This window comes from Macaca thibetana, chromosome 1, assembly GCF_024542745.1.
Source record: "Macaca thibetana thibetana isolate TM-01 chromosome 1, ASM2454274v1, whole genome shotgun sequence".
Taxonomy (NCBI): Eukaryota; Metazoa; Chordata; class Mammalia; order Primates; family Cercopithecidae; genus Macaca; species Macaca thibetana.
This window is the reverse complement of record NC_065578.1, coordinates 108,060,605-108,083,190: the sequence shown is the minus strand read 5'-3', so window position 1 is coordinate 108,083,190 and position 22,586 is coordinate 108,060,605. Positions and strand designations below refer to the sequence as shown.

The window sequence follows — 22,586 nt, the reverse complement described above, 5'->3', positions numbered from 1 at the left end:
CCATGCCAAGTGCTAAGAGACAATATCTAGCACACGTTCTTACACTAAAATCTATTCCAGATGGGTGAGTTACCTGTAAAAAATAGAATGAATCTATCAAAATGTTCTAGAAGAAACCATGCGTGAATTTATAATCCTGGAGTGTGGAAGGTATTTCTAAGCAGCATGTGAAATTCAGAAGTTAAAATGGAAAAGTGATGGATTTATCTACGTAAAAATTAAAAATGGGCCAAGCGTGGTGGCTCACGCCTGTAATCCCAGCACTTTGGGAGGCCGAGGCGGGTGGATCACAAGGTCAGGAGATCGAGACCATCCTGGCTAACATAGTGAAACCCTGTCTCTACTAAAAATACACTAACAAAAAGCAAAAAAAAACAACAACAACAACAACAACAAAAAACATTAGCCGGGCATGGTGGCAGGCGCCCGTAGTCCCAGCTATTCGGGAGGCTGAGGCAGAAGAATGGTGTGAACCTGGGAGGGGGAGCTTGCAGTGCGCCGAGATTGCGCCACTGTACTCCAGCCTGGGTGACAGAGTGAGACTCCATCTCAAAAAAAAAAAAAATTGAAAATGGGTATCTGTCAATATTTAAATGCACAAATCCCTTGACCACTGCTAGGAATTTACATTATGGAAATGTCTGTGTAAGTCTGCAAAGGTATGTACCCAAACAATGCAGCATTATTTATAAGAGCAAAACTCTGAATCCATACAACTATGGTCTGTATGACAGAACACTATGAGGTCAAGTAAAAGAATAGATTTGAAACAAAGATGTTCCCTTTGTTTAACAAAACACATCTGCAGACATATATTATCTAACCCTACACAGAGATTACATTATTTTTGAAAAAGTCATTAGGAGATATCTTGGTGGGAGTATTACGGTAGATTCCTTTGCTTCTTTGTTACTCTAGAACTTTTAAAATTTCTAACTTTCCCCTCTCCCCTACAGAAAAAACAAACCAGAATAATTTTTTAAATTCTATATTTATTTTCTCTTAGAATGTTCATGATTTTTGGTTTTCTAATTTAAACATACATGATTTCAAAATTATATAAAATTGTGTTCTTTAGAAGTATGTGGCAAAATAGTATACACTGTGAAATCACTCCATTTCTATTAATGACTGAATTATTTTGCACATAAAACAAACTGAATTTTAGTTGAAAGAAAAACTACACTTAGAGGAAACAATTCTATCATACATACACATTTACAGTTTTTACTTTTACAATCTCTTTATTTAAAATCATTCTTTCCCAAAAAACTATACTTTAGCATGAGATGTTTAGATGTAAGTATCCAATGGGTAATTAGTATGTACATAGGTGGTTGTGAGAAATTACCCACAACTCTAATATATTCCTGCTCCAAAGGTGAAAAAATTTCCTTTTAGAAAGCATTTTAACATTTCTTCTCATCATCTACAAAGCAGCAGCAATATTTAAATTATCAAAAATGACAAATCCAGTAATACATAATCATAAACAATTCCTTAAGAAATATATCTGAAAAGCCATTATTCCATAAAATATTTACATTGTTTAAATTACATAACAGCAACATTTTCTATTTTAGTTCAACATATTAGTAAGAATCTCTAAACCCTCCAAAAAGAAAAGCTATTCATCCTTAATAAAGGAGAGTTTATCCTTGGGTTTATTCAGCATCTTTATATCATCCAACAGCTTTTTGGGTGTTAAAATATGTGTAGAACCTGGTAGGAGAAAAGAGAATTTTTCAGAGGCCAGCAGTTAAATCAGTTTTCCTTCGCTTAATATGTGTTGTCCTTCAAGTATGTAAAGTGCAGTAGCCTGGCGCAATGTAACAAAAGTTCTCTAAGACATCTTCCTGAAATCTGCCTACACTGCACTATTTCAATCCTTCTTCACCATTGAGCATGCTCAGTAACTGTGCAGAAACAGTGGCCATTCCTAGTGCTTTGTCTACTTTGTGCTAGACATTGGCACACTGAAGAGCAAAACTGGGGATTACCCTATCCTTAGCACTACAACAGTTATTGTTCGATAATAGAGACCCACTAAGCAGTGCTGCAGGTCAAGGCTTAACACACAGATCCAGCACCTCCATGGGTCAGGAGAGTTTACCTATCATTGGCTTTGACTGAAATTCTTATTTTTAAATTTTTTGTAGAGACGGAGTTTTGCTTTATTGCCCAGGCTGATTTCAAACTCCTGGCCTCAAGTGACCCTTCTGCCTCGGCTTCCCAAAGTGCTGGAATTACAGGCCTGAGCCACTAGCCTGGCCTGAAATTCTTAAAACTTAATTCCACACAGGCCTTGCCAATGTCATGTCCATAGCTACAAAAAATTCAAAACATTTTTTAAGTAGAAATGTATTTGTACATCAAAAACTATTTAATAGTTAAACAAATGTATAGAACATACTATTTTAAAGGAGCAAGCGCCTTTTCCTCAAATAAGCATGTTTGAAAATAAAACTATCAAAAAGTCAACCAGGAAAAAAAACCCAGCACACATCAGATAAAACACATTCTATGGTTAACAATTTTTTTGCATTAAATTTTGTCTCAAATGTATAACACGAGATAACATTTTACATGTATACTTTTGCATTTAGAGTTTGTGTTTAAAAACAGAAAAGAAGAAAACAAAAGTCTTACCAATAATAACTTCACAGGATTTATGTGCCTGAGAAACTTCATAAGCACAACGCATTTCAGAGTATGTAATCCCTCCAATTACAAAAACAATCAGCTTTGACCCATTTTTTCGGTCTTCTAAATAATTAGCTCTGGGTTTCTGGCGAGCACTAAAAAGTAATTAAAAAAAAAAGTAAACATGTTATAAATATTTCCAAAGCCATAATACTTGTAGACTTAAAAAGCCTAACTTAACCAAACTTAAACTTGCTACCAATTACATTGATTTTTTTTTTTTTTTTTTTAATTTGAGAGTCTCACTTTGTAGCCCAGGCTGGAGTGCAGTGGAGTGATCTTGGTTCACTGCAACCTCTGCCTCCCGGGTAATGGTTCAAGCAATTCTCCTGTCTCAGCCTCCCAAGTAGCTGGGATTACAGGCACATGCCACCATGCCCAGCTAATTTTGTATTTTTAGTAGAGACAGCATTTCACCATGTTGGCCAGGCTGGTCTTGAACTCCTGACCTTGTGATCTGCCGACCTCCCCAAAGTGTTGGGATTACAGGCGTGAGCCACCGTGCCTGGCCCAATTACACTGATTTTTAAGGAAATGACTTAACCATAGTATGACTAAAGCACCAAGAGTTAAGTAGAACAGCCACATTTCAAGAACAATTTTAACAAGTCGTGCATAATCTGGCTGGGCATTTTAACCTATAGAGTAGAGCTAACACCCTCCCTTATTATTTCATAAGAAGAAATAATATACCTGAGAAGTCTGCAGCTTCTTGAAATTAAAAATTAGTGGCACTGAAAAAGGAAAAGGTTTTGAAGATGTGAAGGGGAAAGGGGCAAGTATTACTTTGGAACTGATGTGTATTCGATTGTTCCTTGCTGGAATGGAATTCAGGAACCTATGATGGTAGGAGGTCGGCTGTTAAGAATTAGACCTGGGTTTCTATTTTTATTCTGCTTGTTTTTGATTCAGTATGACTTTCAGCAAGTTACTTAATTTCTCTCTAAACCTTAAAGGCTGTTACAAGGATGAAATGAAACAATGTACAGAACACACTAAGTACAGAATCTGGTGTTAGGTAAGTACTCAATAAACAGTAGTCATTACTTTTACCATTCCTCCTCCAGATTGCTGTAGATCCCCAGAGTCCCATATAGTAGCCACTAGCCACATGAGGCTATTTAAATTTAAATTAGTTAAAATTAAATGAAATAAGAAATTCAGTTCTTCATCCATACTTAGCCACATATCCAGTACCCAATAGCCACATGTAGCCAGTGGCTGTCATACTGGACAGTGCCAATATAGAACCTATCACTGCAGAAAGTTCTATTGGCTAGCATTGCTCTAGATCATAGGAATTACTTTTTTTGTTCACAGGCTCCATTGGTAAAAATTTTTAGCTTTTATTTGAAAAGTAAATATTTCAAAATAAACACATCCATTTATAAACAAATATATTAACGTGTAAATGACATATATGTACTAGTATATATTAGCAAAACTTAATTTCTTCTTTTTTAGGTAAAAGTAAGTACCCAATGGTTCATTTTGTTACCTACTTTGAGAGTCACTGTTCTGGGTGACCTAGAACGCCTTGCAATATAGGATCTCATAGCAAATTTTTGTTTTGTGAGAGATGGGGTCTTGCTATGTTGCCTAGGCTACAGTGCAGCAGCTGCGGACCAGCACCATCATAGGACACCACAGCCTCGAACTCTTAGGCTCAAGCAATCCTCCCACCTCAGCCTCAAGTAGCTGGACTTACAGTTGTGCACCACTGCACCCAGCCCCACAGCAAACTTTTAATAATGTTCTTGGCTGGGTGTGGTGGCTCACGTCTGTAATCCCAGCACTTTGGGAGGCTGAGGTGGGCGGATCACGAGGTCAAGAAATCGAGACCATCCTGGCCAACAAGGTGAAACCCCATCTCTACTAAAAATACAAAAATTAGCTGGGCATGGTGGCACATGCCTGTAGTCCCAGTTACTCAGGAGACCGAGGCAGGAGAATCGCCTGAACCTGGGAGGCGGAGGTTGCAGTGAGCCAAGATCACGCATTGCACTCCAGCCTGGGTGACAGAGCAAGACTCTGTCTCAAAAAAAAAAAATTCTTAATCTAGCCTTTCAGATGATTGCTTCCATTCATTACCTTAAAGAATGAGGTAGTGAACAACAGGAAACAAATTTTAAAAATTAAAATTTTCCCTCCCCTTTGAAAGAAGAAACAGGAACAAGACCCACTCTTGTTCCCATACAAAGTCAAGGACATATTAAAAACATAACTTTGGCTTAAAAACTGTTTCAACAGACAGAAATAGAGTCAGAAGGCAAACGAAAAGGAGACAACACTGCTCAAAACAATTCTAATAATTTCTAAGCTTCTGAATAGCAATTTTAGAGCAATGGGATTATATTTAATTTGTTTCACATATGTATGAAGACTGAGAGATATAAAGATAATTAAATCCCTAGATCCTGAAAACTTCCCTCTAAATAGCACCAAGGAGCACTGATTAAGAGCAAACATGTTTTTAAAGCATAGCTGACAGTAAACAAGTCAGAGAAATCTCCAGGGGCTATTGGTAAAAAGGAAGCTAAATACTAGAATGGTAAACTGAGTTGAGGCTTGGTCTGCCTTGTGGAGTATTTTCCGATCTTAGCAAACAAGGGGCCGACCGCTCGGTACTGTGCAAGGTAGAGACTGGGAGCTGACACCCGGCATAAGGTCAGGACACCCTCCAAGGCAAGGGGAGATGCAAGGAAGCTTCTCCCCTGATAATTTAGCCACAGGCCTGTCACATAGAGTCTTAGGTGTTAATTATACTACCTTCCTGGTCTGAGGAAACCCAGACTGAGAAATTAACACAAAAAGAAAAAAACCTCTAATCTGGTAAAAGCACATGCAAAACCTGCCTGAAGGGACCCGCTCTCAGTGCTGGCTACCAAAATAAACTCAACATTCAAAAGTACAAAACACATTTGGAAATAACTAACTATGAGTCTGCAGAAATAAAAGACAGCAGAACTGAACCCAAAGAGTGTAAAACAGTGAAATTATTAGATATAGACTACAAATTAGGTATGTTTAATATGACAACAGACAATAAAGTAGGATAGAAAGTATGACAAAATAAGAAATAACAAAAAGTCCAAGCATGTTTAAAAAAGAAATGTGAGAACTTCTAAAACGGAAAAATAAAGTCACTGAAAATAGAAAAAGAAAAAACAGCTTATACAGATGAGACACAGGGTAAGAGAGACCTAAAGAACTGAAAACTAAATCTGAAGAAAAATTTCTAGAATGAAACACCAGCAGAAGAAATAAAAAAGTATAAGAGATTAAGAGACATTATGACAGAATAAGATGTTCCAACAAAACCAAGACTACGTAAGTGGCAATATTTGAAGAATTTATGAAAGATGTAAATCCTCAGATTCAGGAAACAAATGAATCCCAAAGAAAGAAACAAAAATAAATCCTCAGATACACATAGCACAGGGAATACACAGAACCAAGGACGAAAAACAAAGAGAAAAAAGGCTAATTATTCACCAAGGTACAAGAGTGACAGAAAACACGACCCCTCCACCTTCCCAAGAGCTAAAGTAGAACCCTAGAAACAGCAGAATATTTTCTACAAGTGTTGACTGAACATACCTCAGCTCTTAGAAATTCATAGCTGGCTAAGAACAACGACCAAATGAAGGAACGAACAAAACTGTAGACTACCACCACTGGCCAGGTGCGGTGGCACACACCTGTAATCCCAGCACTTTGGGAGCTGAGGTGGGTGGATCACAAGGTCAGGAATTTGAGACCAGCTTGGTCAACATGGTGAAACCCCATCTCTACTAAAAATAGAAAAATCAGCCAGGTGTGGTGGTGCACACCTGTAATCCCAGCTAGTCAGGAGGTTGAGACACGAGAACTGCTTGAGCCCGGGAGGCAGAGGTTGTAGTAAGCTGAGATGGCGCCACCACACTCCAGCCTGGGCAACAGAGCAAGACTCTGTCTTGGAAAAAAATAAAAAAGACTACCACCAACAGACCCACGTGAAAGGATATACTTCAGAAAGAAACTGAGCCCACACAAAAGGGGTGGTGGGCGATTTAACAGGTTCACATGCACATACAACTGAATTTTAAAAAACCAATAATGCTGCTTAGTAATATGGGGAGTAAAAAAGATACAAAGTGAACAAAAATGAAGTATTATAACATTTAAGGGGTGCATGGTTTACATCCAGTTGGTCTAAGGTTCTTGTATTGTTCAAGAGGAAGGCAGGGATACTCATTAATCTTAGACTTTGTTGAGTCAAATATGTGCAGTAATAAACTGCTACAAGAATATAAATAGATAACATAATCTCCAAACCTTTTGTAGAAAAGGAAAAAATAAAACTAAAGAAAAGTCCTCAGTCCAAGGCAAGCACCCTACCCAGATACACGTAAAAGTACAAGAATGCTCACTGCATACTGTTTGTAATTATGCCAGTTTTGAGAGAGCCTAAATTTCTATCACGTGGAAAAGAGATGAATAAATTGCTATACTCATGTAACTATATACCAACTAGCAGTGAAAATTTATGCATGTATCCGTCTGGAATGAATTTCACAAACATAATGTGAGGGAAACAAAAAAGCAGACTGCAGGAGGACACACAATATGATACTACATTAAGTTTAAAAACATAATATAGAGAGCACTTGTGGTCATGGCAGAATAAGGTGGTCAGGAGATTCCCCTCTGAGAAAACAAGTATATACATGTATGAAATTGTGGGGGGAAACAAAACAAAACAAAACAAAACATTTCAGGTTAACTGGAAACCATAGGTAGACAACAAATTGAGAAGCATTTAATCTTGAATATCTGCTAACGTATCTGGTAAGAATGGTGGTGGTGAATATGTAACCTTCTATCCTGGGCTGCATCTAACCCTCACTGCTCTCCCAGCTCAGTCAGAGAAAAATTATAGCTTTACTGCAAACTTGGTGGAAGACTTGATTCAAGGTGGGGCAGTGAGGCGAGTACAAAATCCTGCAACTTTGCTAGGTGTGGTCTCAACTTAGGATGGGCAGCCAATCAGGAACAAACAAACAAACAAACAAATAAATAAATAATTTGAGGCGGAGTCTCACTCTGTCACTCGGGCTGGAGTGCAGTGTCGTGATCTTGCTTACTGCAACCTCTGCCTCCCAGGTTCAAGCGATTCTCCTGCCTCAGCCTCCTGAGTAGCTGGGATTACAGGAGTGTGCCACCATGTCCGGCTAATTTTTGTATTTTTAGTAGAGATGGAGTTTCACCATGTTGGTCAGGCTGGTCTTGAACTCCTGACCTCAAGTGATCCGCCCGCCTTGGCCTCCCAAAGTGCTGGGATTACAGACATGAGCTACTCTGCCTGGCCAGGTACAAATTTAATAAGGAAATCCCAGAAGTAAAGAAGCGAAAGATAAGCTCTCTGCACATTATTAATGGACTGCTAAACTATGCATGTGTGGGGAAAACCTGAGAAAGTCCAGGAAAAAAAATGAGGGAAAAAAGGGCTGGGTGCAGTGTTTCATATCTGTAATCCCAGTGCTTTGGGAGGCTGAGACAGGAAGATCGCTTGAGCCCAGGAGTTCAAGACCAGCCTGGGCAACACAGTGAGACGCTGCCTCTACAAGACATTTAAAAAATTAGCTGGGTGTGGTGGCACATACCTGGAACCCTAGCTACCTGGGAGGCTGAGGTGGGAGGCTCACCTGAGCCCATGAGTTTGAGTTTATAATAAGCTACGATCATGCCCCTACACTCCTGCACTCCAGTGTGGGCAACAGAGAAAGACCCTGCCTCTATTTAAAAAAAAAAAAAAAAAATTAAAAAAAGGGAAGGAGACTTAAGAACTGCCTATTTTGGAATGCAACCCCTAACCCCACACTCAGCTTGATCAGTAGAGGATGGAAGCCAAACAGGCTTGAAGTGTCTGAACAGATAACTGATTGACCTCTAAACTACACAGACATAGGGGCAACCACTAGAAGCTAAGACAAAAAATTAAAACTTTAAAAACTCAACAAGGACATCAGTGGCTACAAGACAGCAAGAAAGAAAGATTCCATAGTTTAAGTCCACACAAATTACTAAAACAATTTGGAGTTGCTATAATACATTATCGAAAAGGTCCAGTTTTCAACCAAAAATTAGTATACAAAGAAACAGGAATGTGTGACTCATAGTTCGGGGAAAAAAAAGACATTCAATAGGAATTAATCCTGAGTAGACTCAGGGACTTCCAAGCAGTTACAAATATGATCAAAGAATTAAAAAGAAAAATATGCTAACAAGTTAACAGGGAATCTCAACAGTCAGAAATGCAAATAAAAAAAATCAAATGGAAATTCTACATGTGAAAAGTACAATAACAAATTTTAAAAAGATGAAAGAAAAGAGAGCCTCAGTAACTCACAGGACAATGTTAAACCCTCCAACTTGTGTGTAACAGGAGTTTCAGAAGGAGAGGAAGGAGAGGAGAGACAAAGGGGAAGAAAAAAATTTGAAAAAAATAATGCCTGAAAACTTCCCAAATTTGATGAAAATTATTAACTTGCATATTTAAGAATCTCAACAATCCTCAGGTAGAATAAACACAGAGAACTACACCTAGACACAACACAGTTAAATGGCTGAAAGCCAAAGATCAAGAGAAAATCCTGCAAGATATAACTCAAGACACTGTTTAGGATACAAACATATGTAGAAAAAGTATAAAGACATACAGGCAATAAACACCAAATTCAGGACAGAAAATAAAGGGAGAATAATAAAACCAGAGTGTGATATACAGGAAGCTTGAATTATACTTATAATGATTTAGTTAATAAACTGGGCACTGGGCATAAGGGTATGCATTGTAACATTCTCTATCTTTCTAAATGTTTAAAGTACCTCAACACAAAAATAGTTATCAAAAAGGATTAACATCTCTGCTATGTGAAGGAAGAGGAGGTGGGGAAGGAAATACTTACTGTTTCATGAAAATATTTTTTATAATAAAGTACATAAAGTACATTTTCATATTGCTTATCTGGATTCATTTAAAACAATTTAAAAAAAAAATACAGGATTGTATACTTGAAAGAAAGTTGCCAAACATGAGTTATCTGTGTACCATTTTAAATTATTAGTCTGTAGAATGAAAATTTCATTGATTTTCACTTATAGATTTTACCTTACAGCTCCTGAACCATTCCATACTGCTGGACACTGGGAACAATATGGCCATTCTTTTGAATCTAATCTATTATCAATAGCATCCTAGGGAAGGAAAGAGTTAATTCCATCAATAAAATTGTAAATTGCAGGACTTTGTTTGGCATAAAGGTCAAAACTTGCATTTGCAATTGAGGAACCTTAGACATATTTAGTATAAGATTAGCCTTTTCTTTGAAACTCGCAAATCTTATTTGCTTCAAAATTAGTGAAATCATTTACCGATTAAACCAATATTTGCTGCATGACTCCCTTTCTTCATTTGGAGGGTCCCCATGCTGTTACAAGGATTTCAGGCACCTTATCAGAGCTTTTAGTTCTATGGTGCCAGGGGTTTCCAATCATTATTCCAGTCCTGACACACTTCTAAAGCTTTGCCCTTCATAGCTACTACTGCTATGGCCTAGGGGTACTCAAGACAATCCAATGGGATATGGGAAGTTTTCCTTTTCATTTTATTAAAATTTTCCCTTTTATCAGTGTTAGATTTTATGATTATATATATGTATATAAATATACTGTATACATAGATTATATTTTATTACAGTAATGCTTAACTTATAAATCAATAGGTTCATGCTCACATTTCTTTATGGTTAGGTATGCATGAACTGAAAAGTATGGAGACCACTGCTTTACAGCATGGTAGTACAAGTAGTATTAACAAGTGGGCACATGGATTGGGCACAAAGTACTCAGTAGTCCAAGAACATTTCAGTAAGACTGCAAGAAGGGAGGAAATCAAGTTTCAGGAGAAATTCTAAAGGCCTAAGATTGTCATGGATCCAAATGTGTATTTTCTGAATTTAACATGCAAATCCTTGTTAAGGGGTTCAAGAAAGTCATTTCTTATTTTACAAATACTAGCCATGGTAAACTGATCAGGAATATGTTAAAAAAACAAAACAAAACAAACAAATAAACAAAAAGAAACTAGCCATAAGAAACTACTTAGTGCTACATCATCCTTGTGAGAAAGAAAAAAAAAAACCTTATGTTACAGAAAACAAAGTCTAAATTCTTTAGATTTTTCATATATGTTTAAGCATGTGTGAATGACATAAAATTAGCCAAGCAAAACAGAGAAATCATAGTTATGCACTGTACCAAATTAGCTCCCAAAAGAAAGTATAAACTGGTTTAAGTCAAAGGAAAAGGGGAATAAAAACTATATGATCATGACCGAAGAATAAGTGTCATAATTTTATTAAGCTCATAAAGTAATTTTAAAATTAGCTCATTTTGTAATTTCCTGTAATTGAATAATGTTCTCTAAGCATAAACAGTATTAAAGGCATGATTGATCTGACAGCAAACTATAATAAAGTTTACTTTTTAATCCAAATATATTTCCAAGAATATTGGCATCTAACACTTTCTAATAGTGGTCCACATACAAATGTTATTTTGTTGAACTTTCATTCAAGTAAATTATATTTACGCCACATACAGTTATTTAAAACAAAGCAGTATTTTTCATAAAGCATATATGTGTTTATTTTTATTTATTTTGAAGCAGTCAGTGGTGTGAGTTTGTCTGAGGTCTTTAAGAAAAGAATCTTCAGCTGGGCGCAGTGACTCACACCTGTAATCCCAGCACTTTGGGAGCCCAAGGTGGGCAGATCACGAGGTCAGGAGTACAAGATCAGCCTGGCCAACATAGTGAAACCCTGTCTCCACTAAAAATACAAAAATTAGTCAGGCGTGGTGGCGTGTGCCTGTAGTCCCAGCTACTTGGGAGGCTGAGGCAAGAGAATTGCTTGAACCTAGGAGGCGGAGGTTGCAGTGAGCCAAGACTGTGCCACTGCACTCCAGGCTGAGTGACAGAGTGAGACTCCGTCTCAAAAAAAAAAAAAAAGAATCTTCAAGTTTCCTCTCCTCCCTTGACCCCAGATACCGGCTTTTTTGTAAAGCCTCCAACCACTGCAGAAACTTCCTGCCCAATACATATACTCAGACCGACACAAACTACAAAAAGTAAAGAATACTCTAAAGAGGGCACTCAGGTAGAAAAAAAGAATTTAATGATTTTTACCTCCATAATATCTTTGATAAAAGGTGTCCATCGAGAGAGCTGAAAAGTTTCTTCTGCAGACCGATCCTTTCTTAATGGTTTTCCTTGTTGAGACTAATACAATAAGAGGAAAAAATTAAAAACCAGTAATTCTATTCAAATATAATACTCTTATGTTTCCTAACAAAGATATTTAATTTACCGGTAAATACTATATTGTATTTGACTTAAAACTAAGAGTGGAGATGTCTACTTTAAAAAATCTGAGTGTGGTCACATAACTCCACTAAACAGTATTTTGTGCTTTAATGCTAAAATTTATTTATAATCATATCAGAACATATGTCTATTAAAATAAAAGTATTATAAAACTTGATGGCTATAGTCCCAGCTACTTGGGAGGCTGAGGCAGGAGAATGGCATGAACCTGGGAGGCAGAACTTGCAGTAAGCCGAGATCGAGCCACTGTACTCCAGCCTGGGCAACAGAGCGAGACTCGTCTCAAAAAAAAAAAAAAAAAAAAATAGTTGATGGGGCCAGATGCAGTGGCTCACACCTGTAATCCCAGCACTTTGGGAGGCCGAGGCGGGCAGATCACCTGATACAGTTCGAGACCAACCTGGTCAACAGGGTGAAACCCTGTCTCTACTAAAAATACAAAAATTAGCTGGGCGCGGATGGCAGGTGCCTATAATCCCAGGCGGGAAGCTGAGGCAGGAAAATTGCTTGAACCTGGGAGGCAGAGGTTGCAGTGAGCCGAGGTCACGCCACTGCACTTCAGCCTGTGTTACAGAGAGAGCCTCTCTCTCAAAAAAAAAAAAAAAAAAAATTCATGGGAAACACTGAGATTCTAAATAGAGTCCTTCCAAATTTGACTTTGAACCCCCCCTTTTTTTTTTTTTTTTTTTAAAGAGACAGAGTCTCGCTTTGGGCTGGAGTACAGTGGTATGATTTTGGCTCACTGCAGCCTTGACCTCCTGGGCTTGCGAGATCCTCAGCCTCCTGAGTAGCTGGGATTACAAGTACACACTAACACACCTGGCTATTTTTTTGTTTTTTGTAGAGGCGAGGTCTCACTATGATGCCCAGGCTGGTCTCGAACTCCTGGGCTCAAGCAATCCTCCTGCCTCAGCATCTCCCAAAGTGTTCGGATTACAGGTGTGAGTCACCATACCCAGCAAGCCTAATTTCTTTTAATCAAGAAAATATATACTTATTTTCTGTCATATTATAGTTAAAGGTTACATGTTTAACTAAAATATGACAATTGCTATAAATGAATCATAAAGACAAAAGTATAAGTAGTGAATTATGACAGAAGCTATAAAATACAAATTCACTAGAAAACTGCATTTGCCCAAATTACATATGGAAAAGAGAACAAAATCTTTAATTGCTTATTTATTCAAAATCTATAGAGTGAACTTAAGAAGACTGTCCACATGAACACCCACATAAAAAAAAACACAGTTAATACAAACAACTATACATACATACATACATATATAAACTATACACACACATAAGACTTCTTACTTGGGGAACAATGGGAACACCAAGGTAACTCCAGTTACGAATCATGTCACTCTCATTTTCTATCTTTACATTCTGGATCAACCTGTCCAAATTTTCTTCCGTAGTTCCTTAAATAGGTAAAAATATGAGTGCAAAATCACATAATTGCTACCAAAGTAATTTCAAGGCTTTAGGTAGTACCCATGAATGAAGCTTTTAAAATAAAAACAGTCAAATTATATCTCCTTCAGCCTTCTCTCAATTTCATATTTTCCCTTTTATCTTAACCAAGTTCAGCAACTATCTTTCAGTTTTCAAAGATTCTTTTATGATCAATAGTAAAACACTCATTAAAAAGTGATTATATCCATTACCATTAATACTGAAGATATAAAGTAGAATTGCTCTTATTTTATCACAATTATCATGATTTTTGTTGAGGAGAACTGGAAGGAGTACTCGCATGGAATCCTTCACCTTCTGTCCTTCTGCATCAGTTCCAAGTGCCAGGTCCTTAATGAAAATAAAATACTGTCAGTGATCTATAATCGAAATTCATTTTTTAGTTAAAAACATCTATTACTGGCCAGGCGCGGTGGCTCATGCCTGTTATCCCGGCACTTTGGGAGGCCAAGGCGGATCACCTGAGGTCAGGAGTTGGAGACCAGCCTGGCCAACATGGTGAAACCCTATCTGTACTAAAAATACAAAAAATTAGCCGGGCGTGGTGTCAGGTGCCTGTAATCCCAGCTACTCGAGAGGCTGAGGCAGGAGAATCATTTGAACCTGGGAGGCAGAGGTTGCAGTGAGCCGAGATAGGGCCATTGCACTCTAGCCTGGGCAACAAGAGCGAAACTCTGTCTCAAAAAAACAAAAAACAAACAACAAAAAACAAATAAACAAAATATATTATTAAATCTTGTCAAATTTTAATGGAACACTGATGACATTACACAAGAAAATATGAACATCACCTTGTAAACTATTGTTTGTACAAAATACAAAAGGTCAAAAAATAAATCAGAAAACACAAAAATCATTAAACCTATGCTATCCAGTACAGTGGACACTAGCCACATATGACTACTGAGCACCTGAAATGGGATCAGTCTGAATTAAGATGTGCTGTAGGTACAAAACACCGGAAGACTTGAAGTAATATAATGCAAAATTATCTAATTAATAACTTTTTATACTGATTATATGTTGAAATAATATTTTGAATACATCAGGTTGTCAAAGTTTTTTTTTTTTTTTTTTTAAGAGACAGGGTCTTGCCCAGGCTGCCCTCAAACTCCTGGGTTCAAGCAATCCTCCCACCTCAGCCTCCTGAAGAGCTGGGACTATAAGCACACACCACTGCACCCAACTTATTAGTAAAATTAATTGCACTTTTAAATTTTTACCTTTGTTAATATGCTATTAGAATATTTAAAATTACATGCAGCCTGTATTCTAATAGGGGCAATGTTCTAAACAGTTGAGGCATGATAGAAAAGGCCCCTTGTAAAATGAGCTCTGCAGGCTGCTACACTAAATGCTGTACTGAGAAAGTCCTGCCAACAACGCTACCCTGAAATCATGCTCCCAAAATTTAAATCATTCCATTAAATAAAAAATATATAATACGAGGGACTGTTTACTAAGATACTCTACAGCTACTTGTTAATATCAGTGGGGAATAACATACTAAATACTGCCTAGGTGGTTCCCCTGATAAGAGAGAGTCTGTGATTCTGTAAAAACCAACCACTGTATCAAGCAAAAAGTTAGGTTTTAACTTACAAAGTTTATCCTGGAAATTTATTATGAACAGAGGCATTTCTGACTCTGCACATACCTGTTCGGTTTTGCAGAGCTTTTCTATATTAAGCTTGAACTTATTCATGCAATCTTCTGCTAAGTTAAGATGGACAACTTGCTGAAAAACAGAAGAAATCAATCATTTAAAGGATTTTAATGACTTTTGTGCAACTGGTAATATTAAACTTTTGAGACAGGCCTGAAAGAAAGTATGGGCTGAGGTGAAAGAAGGTAACATGTAAGCAAGGGAACAGCTCAAGATAGGAAGCAAATGAGAATGTGATCTACAGGTGATATGGTTTGGCTGTTTCCCCACCCAAATCTCATCTTGAATTGTAGTTCCCATAATCCCCATGTGTCGTGGGAAGGACCTGATGGGAAGTGTTTGGATCATGGGATGATGGGAGTGATTTCCTCCATGCTGTTCTCATAATAGTGAGTGAGTTCTCATGAGATCAGATGGTTTTATAAGCATCTGGCATGTGCCCTGCATGTACTTCTCCCTCCTGTGGCTTTGTGAAGAAGGTGCCTGACTTCCCCTTTGCTTTCCGCCATGATTTTAAGTTTCCTGAGGCCTTCTCAGCCATGTGGAACTGTGAGTCAGTTAGACCTCTTTCCTTTATAAATTACCCAGTCTTGGATATTTCCTTTTAGCAATGTCAGAAGAGACTAATACAACAGGGGGCAATCAACAGACAGCATAAATGGGATGGAAGTGTTGAATTGTTGAATTTGTGTTGAGTTTGAGAGAAAGTGAGAAAAATACCCAGAAGTTCTTCAAGTTCATATTCTCTTTATCTTTCTAAATGTTTCAAGTATTTTAATACACACAAAAATCATTGGTTGACTAGGGTGCAACATGACAAAAATGTTAAGATTATTCTGATAGTATTTGTAAGGAGCAAAAAAATAGTTTACCTGACTAAACAGCTTAAATGCTCTTAAATCTACTAATATGTAACTATTACTTTAAAGAAACATGTAGAATAACATCCACTAGTCAATCTACTGCTGAATTTCTTATAAGGTTGATAAATATTACTCTGTTAGGCTATTCAAGACAAAGATATAGACAAGTTTAAGCTGGATTCAGATAAATCTAGGTTATATATGTAGAGAAGTTATGAAGAAGCTTAGATATATGGGATATTTCTCAGACCTATATAGTAAGGTTTTAGAGTACAACTAATACCAAGTATTCCATGAAACCCACTGCTAAACCGAACTACAGAGCTGAATATAAACTAAATATAAACTGAATATAAACTAAAACTAATTAGGTATCTCATATATAATACTGCTTACCTTAGTAATCTGTTTTCGGAAATGGGGCATCTTTTTCATCAGTTGGGTAAGAGCACTAAGTGATGTCTAGGAAAAATCAAACATTTTTTAAGGCAAACCTATGATTCAGTTATTCCATATTACAACTTTGAAATCCTAGAGTTTTACAAATTATCAAATCTAGTTAATTTACTGATTATTTGACAATTTTTTTAAAGAAGAATTTAGGAGGCTTCCAGTTTCACTCACAATAACACAGCTGATATCAACATTACTCTCCCTCCATAAATAAATAAGATTGGACAAATAAATAAAACAAAAACTTTCGAGTAATAGATAAAAATAGCTCACAGCTGAGACAGCTGAGTGAAGGAAAGCACCAAAGGTGATCCCTACACTCACCCTGCCTTTCCCCTAAAGATGTTTTCCAAACACCACTGAAAGGAAATACAGTTCAAATAGAGAGCAATTATCTCTCTGGGTGCAAACAAAAAAAAGGGAGATAAGAGCTTGGGGCTGTGAGGTAGATTCTGGAAAGCAGGGTGCTAAAGAGAAAGGAGCTAGACAGAACATAACCCAAAAATGTGTAGAGAGATTGTCCTTGAACCCCTAAGCTGCACATGTACAGGGCATAACCCTCAAAGGTATAGTAAAGAACAACTTATGGGTGGCTAAATGTTGGACAGAAATCTCAGAGGGGTCCTAGTGCTAAGAATATACTAGCATCCCCTGATCGAGACAAAGTAAAGAGACCTAAGTGAACATCCTAGACATTCAGTCCTGGGACTATGCCTTAGGACTCAGTACAAAAGCGAAATAAACTTACCATAACATTGTCTAACATGAAGTTACAACAGAATCACGATTATTCCTCAGCAACTTAACTGCCTGCCAGAACAAAACTCAACATTCTCTGTAGAGAGAGCATCATCTAGAACCTCTGCAATGTATCATCCACTACATCTAGCACAATAAAACATTAATAGGTGAAACAGGAAAGTGACTGATACTCAAGTGATAAAACAGTCAATAAAAGTAGACCCAAGATAAAGAATAAGTTCTAGTGTTTGATATCACAGTGGTGACTATAGTTAACAATATATTATGTATTTCAAAATAGCTAGAGGAAAAGATTGGAAATGTCCCCAACACAAAGAAATAATAAATGTTCAAGGTGATGGGTATTCTAAACACACTGATTTGATCATTACACACTGTATGCATGTATAAACATATTATATGCCTCATAAATATGTAGTTATTATGAACCAATAAAAAAGCTAAGAAAAGAACACCTCAAAATGTAAAAACAAAGAAACTCACAAAAAGTAGACCTAAGATGGAGTTGGCAGAAAGAGACTTCAAAATAACATATTTATGTTAAAGTGGAAACAGAGGAAAAGATGGACTACATGGATCAAAACATGGAGTATTTTAACAGAGAATTAGAATTTATTTTCTAAAAATCCAATGAATGTCCTAGAGTTAAATATAAGACTTTAAGTTAAAAGTACAATGAATGACTTTCATACACTGCTAGTGGGACTGGAAAATAGTACAGCCACCTTGGAAAAATAGTTTGAAATTTTCTTACAAACTTAAACATACATTTATTATTGATTCTGCAATCCCACTCTTAAGTATCCTCCCAAGCACATAACATCTGTTCATAGACATGAATGTCTGATATGAAGAAGGTGAATGTTTATAGTAGCTTGATTCATAATTCCCAACAACTTGGAAAAACTAAGATGTTCTGAAACTGGTAAATTGATAAGCAAATTGTGGTGCACCCATATGATGGAATACTACTCAGCAATAAAAACTAATGAAACTCCTCTTGCATGCAACATGAGTGAATCTCAAATGCATTATGCTAAATGAAAAGAGCCATAGTGTATTATTCCATTCATTGGACAATCTGGAAATGGCAAAACTACAGGGTCAGAAAATAGCTTAGTAGTTGTCAGGGGATGGTAACTGAGTTAAGGGGTTATCTGCAAAGGGGCATGAGGACATTTTGGGGGGTGATGACATTAATTCTATATCTTGATTGTGGTAGTGGTTATATGAGAGTGTGCGTTTGTCAAAACTCAGAACTGTATTCTATAAAGGGAAAATTTTACTTTATACCTCAGTTTTCAAAAGGATACAATGAAAGGGTTTAACAGCAGACTGAATACAAAAGAAGACAGAAGTAGGGGACTCAAAGTCAGGTTAATAGAGAACATTCAATTGCAATGTGGAGAGGTAAAAAAAAAAAAAAAGATAACAGAATGTAAGAGATATAGAATACAGTCAAGAGATCCAAAAAACATGTTGACTGGGTTCCCAGAAAGAGACGAGAGAGAGAATGGGACAAAATGAAGATCTGAGGAGATAATGACTAAGAATTTTACAAACTTAATGAAAGTTATCAACCCAGTGACTCAAGAAGCTCAGCAAACCCCATGGAGGACAAATAGCAAGCAAACCACATTATAGTAAGGCATATGATGGTCAAATTGCTAAAAATCAAAGACACAGAAAAAATATTAATAAACACAGTATATCTTCAGGAAAACAATACTTAACAGCTCCCTTTTTCAGCAGAAATTACAGTAGCCAGAAGGTGATGTATTGAAAGCTTAAAATTGCTGAAAGAAAAAAAAATACCAACTATGAATTCTAAATCCAGCAAAGTATCTCAGAAAAAAACTGCAAAATAAAGACGTCCTCACACAAAAAGAAAGCTGGGAGAATTCAATCTAACCCAGCTGGAAAAACTGAAGAGCAGTAAGAAATAAACAGCACCAGCGTGTATAAATAGGTGGGTAATAATAAAAGTCTACTGAGTGTTTATAACAAAGTAACATCTTATTTTTATTTTCGTTTTTTTTTCTAAACAAAATAATATTTTGAGTTTATAACGTATGTTGAAGTAAAATACATGAAACAACAGCATAAAAGAAAAAGGGGATAAATGAAGTTAAACTACTATAAGATTCCTGAATTATTCAGGACATGACAAAATTATACTATTAAACTAGGGTAAGAATAAATTTTTAAATTTCCAGTATAATAATTAAAGGAAGGACTAAAAGGCAAAACACAAATGTTTATATTGGATATGAAATGGAATTTATTTAAAAAAAAAAGACTTGATAAAAAGGAAAATAGAATATAAAAGATGAAAACAAATAAGATACTAGATATAAATTTAACCATATCAATAATTACATGAAATATATATGAACTAAACAAGCATTCTAATTAAAAGATTTTGGGGCTAAATAAAAAAACAAAATTCAACTACATGCTCTTCCTGAAGAAAACAGAAGAATATATTAAAGACCTCAGGGTAAGCCAAGACTTCTAAGGACACAGAGAAAGTATAAAAGAAATAAACTGATAAACTAGATTTCATTAAAATTGAAATCTTCTGTTCATCAAAAGATATATACATACATAAATACATGTATGGGACTCATATCCAGAAAATAACTTCTACAAATCAGTAAGAAAAACAGACAACTCAATTAAAAAAGGGCCAAAGACCTTAAATGGGCACTTCACAAAATAGAATATCCAAATGGCAAATATGCACAAGAACATTACAGAAATTGAAATTAAAACCACAATAAGATACCACCTCATGCACTGAAATTTTAATTGAAAATAAAGACAAGAATATATCAAGTGTTAGTGACAATATGGAGCAACTAGAACACTCAATTATTGCTGATGGGGATGTAAATCAGTTCAAACACTTTGCAAAACTTTTGGCATCACCTATTAAAGTTAAACACAATCCTACCCTATAACCCAACAATTTTACTCTTAATATACCAAAGAGAGTGTGTACGTCCACCAAATGACATGTACAAAAAAATCCACAGCAGCTTTGTTCATAATAACCCCAAACTGGAAATAAACTAAATGTCCATCAAAAGGAGATGAACAAATTGTTGTATATTTACATAACAGTATTACTACTATACACGAATGAAAAAAATGAATTACTGAAATATGTAACACAGGTGAATCTCATTATGTGAAGTTCAAGAACAGGATCTATGGTGATGAAAATTAGAATAGAGTTTACCTCTGGCAGGATGGGTACTGACTGGGAAAGGACAAGAGGGAATATTCTAGAATGATGAAAATATTCTGTATCTTGATTTGGGTGGTGGTTTCCAGTGTATATATAAGTAAAAGTTATCCACTGTAAATTTAAAATTTCTGTGCTTTACTTATAAATTATATCTCAATATAAAATCCCAACAATGCACTGATAAAATTGACTAAATGGCCTGAATATAAACTTTACGGCCAGGCACGGTGACTCACACCTGTAATCCCAGCACCAAAGTGGGCAGATCACTTGAGGCCAGGAGTTCGAGACCAGCCTGGCCAACATGGCGAAACCCTGTCACTACTAAAAATACAAAAATTAGACAGGTATGGTGGTGCACACCTGTTATCCCAGTTACTTGAGTGGCTGAGGCAAAAGAATCACTTGAGCCTGGAAGGTGGAGATTGCAGTGAGCTGAGATGGTGCAACTGCACTCCAGCCTACATGGCAGGGTGAGACTCTGTCTCAAAAAATAAAATAAAAACATTTTAATGCAGCAGGACAGACAAAATGTTGTTAACTACTGAAACTAGGCAATAGGTATATAGGAAGGAGTTCATTCTCTATCTCTGTGTTAGAATTTTCCAAAAATAAAAAGTTAAAGAAATAAAATAAAGATTTTAAACAAAGTTTAAAATTCACCTTCGCTATTATTTGGAAAGTTAAGTAAGACTTACTTTTCCTTCTGTTGCTTTCTTTGTTGATGAAATTTCCTTCATAAGCTTGGGAATTTCCCTGTCAAATTGTGAGAGAATTCTTTAAATTTCTAAGATGTAATTCTTTACAGAACTATTTTAAGGTTACAAAATGTACTATCACATACTATCTAAAAAACATGGAATAAAAATTAAAATGGGTTCACATACTCTAACACAACTGCGATATGTCGATGTCGAATTCTAACCCAGAGGTCATCTTCTTCTTCAAGGATGGCCTCCTTTTCTTTTCCATCTGTTTTATATCTACAAGTAGAGAGAAGCACTAAAATTTTTTGATTTTTTTTCCCTCCAAAATCAAAAGAAACATTTTTACAAACAATAATTTCAAGACACAACTCAAGAAACTGAAAAGTAAAATCCACTATTTTAGGGGGGTAGTGAACACCTACTCAAAACTAAGGCACATTGCTATGCTTACATTAAAAATAAGCACTGAGCCTACCAAGACATTTTCAAATGTTAGGTTTAGGTGTCATTATTATAGAGTTTTAGTTCAGCAAAATTATACCTTATAAAGAAAAATTCAACGGGCTACAATTAACTTTAAGAACAAGACTGAATATACTAACGCTTTGTGTTCTAATTGCCTAAAACACTGTTTTGATGTGCTAATAACCCACAGTACAATTATCAAATCTCCATTAGGAACAGGAATACTGGCCAGGTGTGGTGTCTCTCACGCCTGTTAATTCTAGCACTTTAAGAGGCTGAGGGGGGCAGATCACTTGAGGTCAGGAGTTCAAAACCAGCTTGCCAACAGGGTGAAACCCCATCTCTAAAAAAAAAAAAATACAAAAACTTAGCAGGGCGTGGTGGCACGCGCCTGTAATCCCAGTTATTCTGGAGGCTGAGGCAGGAGAATCACTTGAACCTGGGAGGTGGAGTTTGCAGTGAGCAGAGATCGCACCACTGCATTCCAGCCTGGGTGACAGTGCAAGACTCTGTCTCAAACAAAACAAAACAAACAAAACAGGAATATCCTCCCCAATATAACCTATTAAATATTGAAGGTGTTTCAGAATTGGTACAAAATTCACAAACATTTATCATCTGTTTCTTTATTCTTCCCCAACCCTATAACCACATTTCCTTTACAGAATGAGAAAGAAAATGAGAGGAAAAAAATTAATGTAAGCCATAAAAATTGTGATAGCTTTAATGAGTTCTACTGAAGTGAGCAACAATTTAAAGGATTCATGAAACTATTCAAAATGGGCTTCCTGACTGCTTCCCCTTATCT

General features: G+C 36.4%; 1 protein-coding gene across 5 annotated transcripts in view; it reads right to left on the bottom strand.

Annotated features, from left to right (window-relative positions):
* Positions 1–22,586, bottom strand: part of STXBP3 (syntaxin binding protein 3) — a 186,488-nt gene that overhangs the window by 5,762 nt on the left and 158,140 nt on the right. For 2 of the 5 annotated variants that reach the window (XM_050746028.1, XM_050746052.1), the window contains 10 exons: positions 21,494–21,589; positions 21,305–21,362; positions 16,535–16,600; positions 15,267–15,347; positions 13,801–13,939; positions 13,448–13,554; positions 11,933–12,025; positions 9,857–9,942; positions 2,650–2,798; positions 973–1,722 (listed from right to left, as the gene is read on the bottom strand). In XM_050746028.1, coding sequence (XP_050601985.1) covers positions 1,628–1,722; positions 2,650–2,798; positions 9,857–9,942; positions 11,933–12,025; positions 13,448–13,554; positions 13,801–13,939; positions 15,267–15,347; positions 16,535–16,600; positions 21,305–21,362; positions 21,494–21,589 — 970 coding nt within the window. In that variant the 3' untranslated portion in view covers positions 973–1,627. Of the gene's footprint in view, positions 1–972; positions 1,723–2,649; positions 2,799–9,856; positions 9,943–11,932; positions 12,026–13,447; positions 13,555–13,800; positions 13,940–15,266; positions 15,348–16,534; positions 16,601–21,304; positions 21,363–21,493; positions 21,590–22,586 lie in introns of those variants that run through there. The other 3 variants (XR_007717243.1, XM_050746038.1, XM_050746062.1) reach the window with 2 other exon arrangements.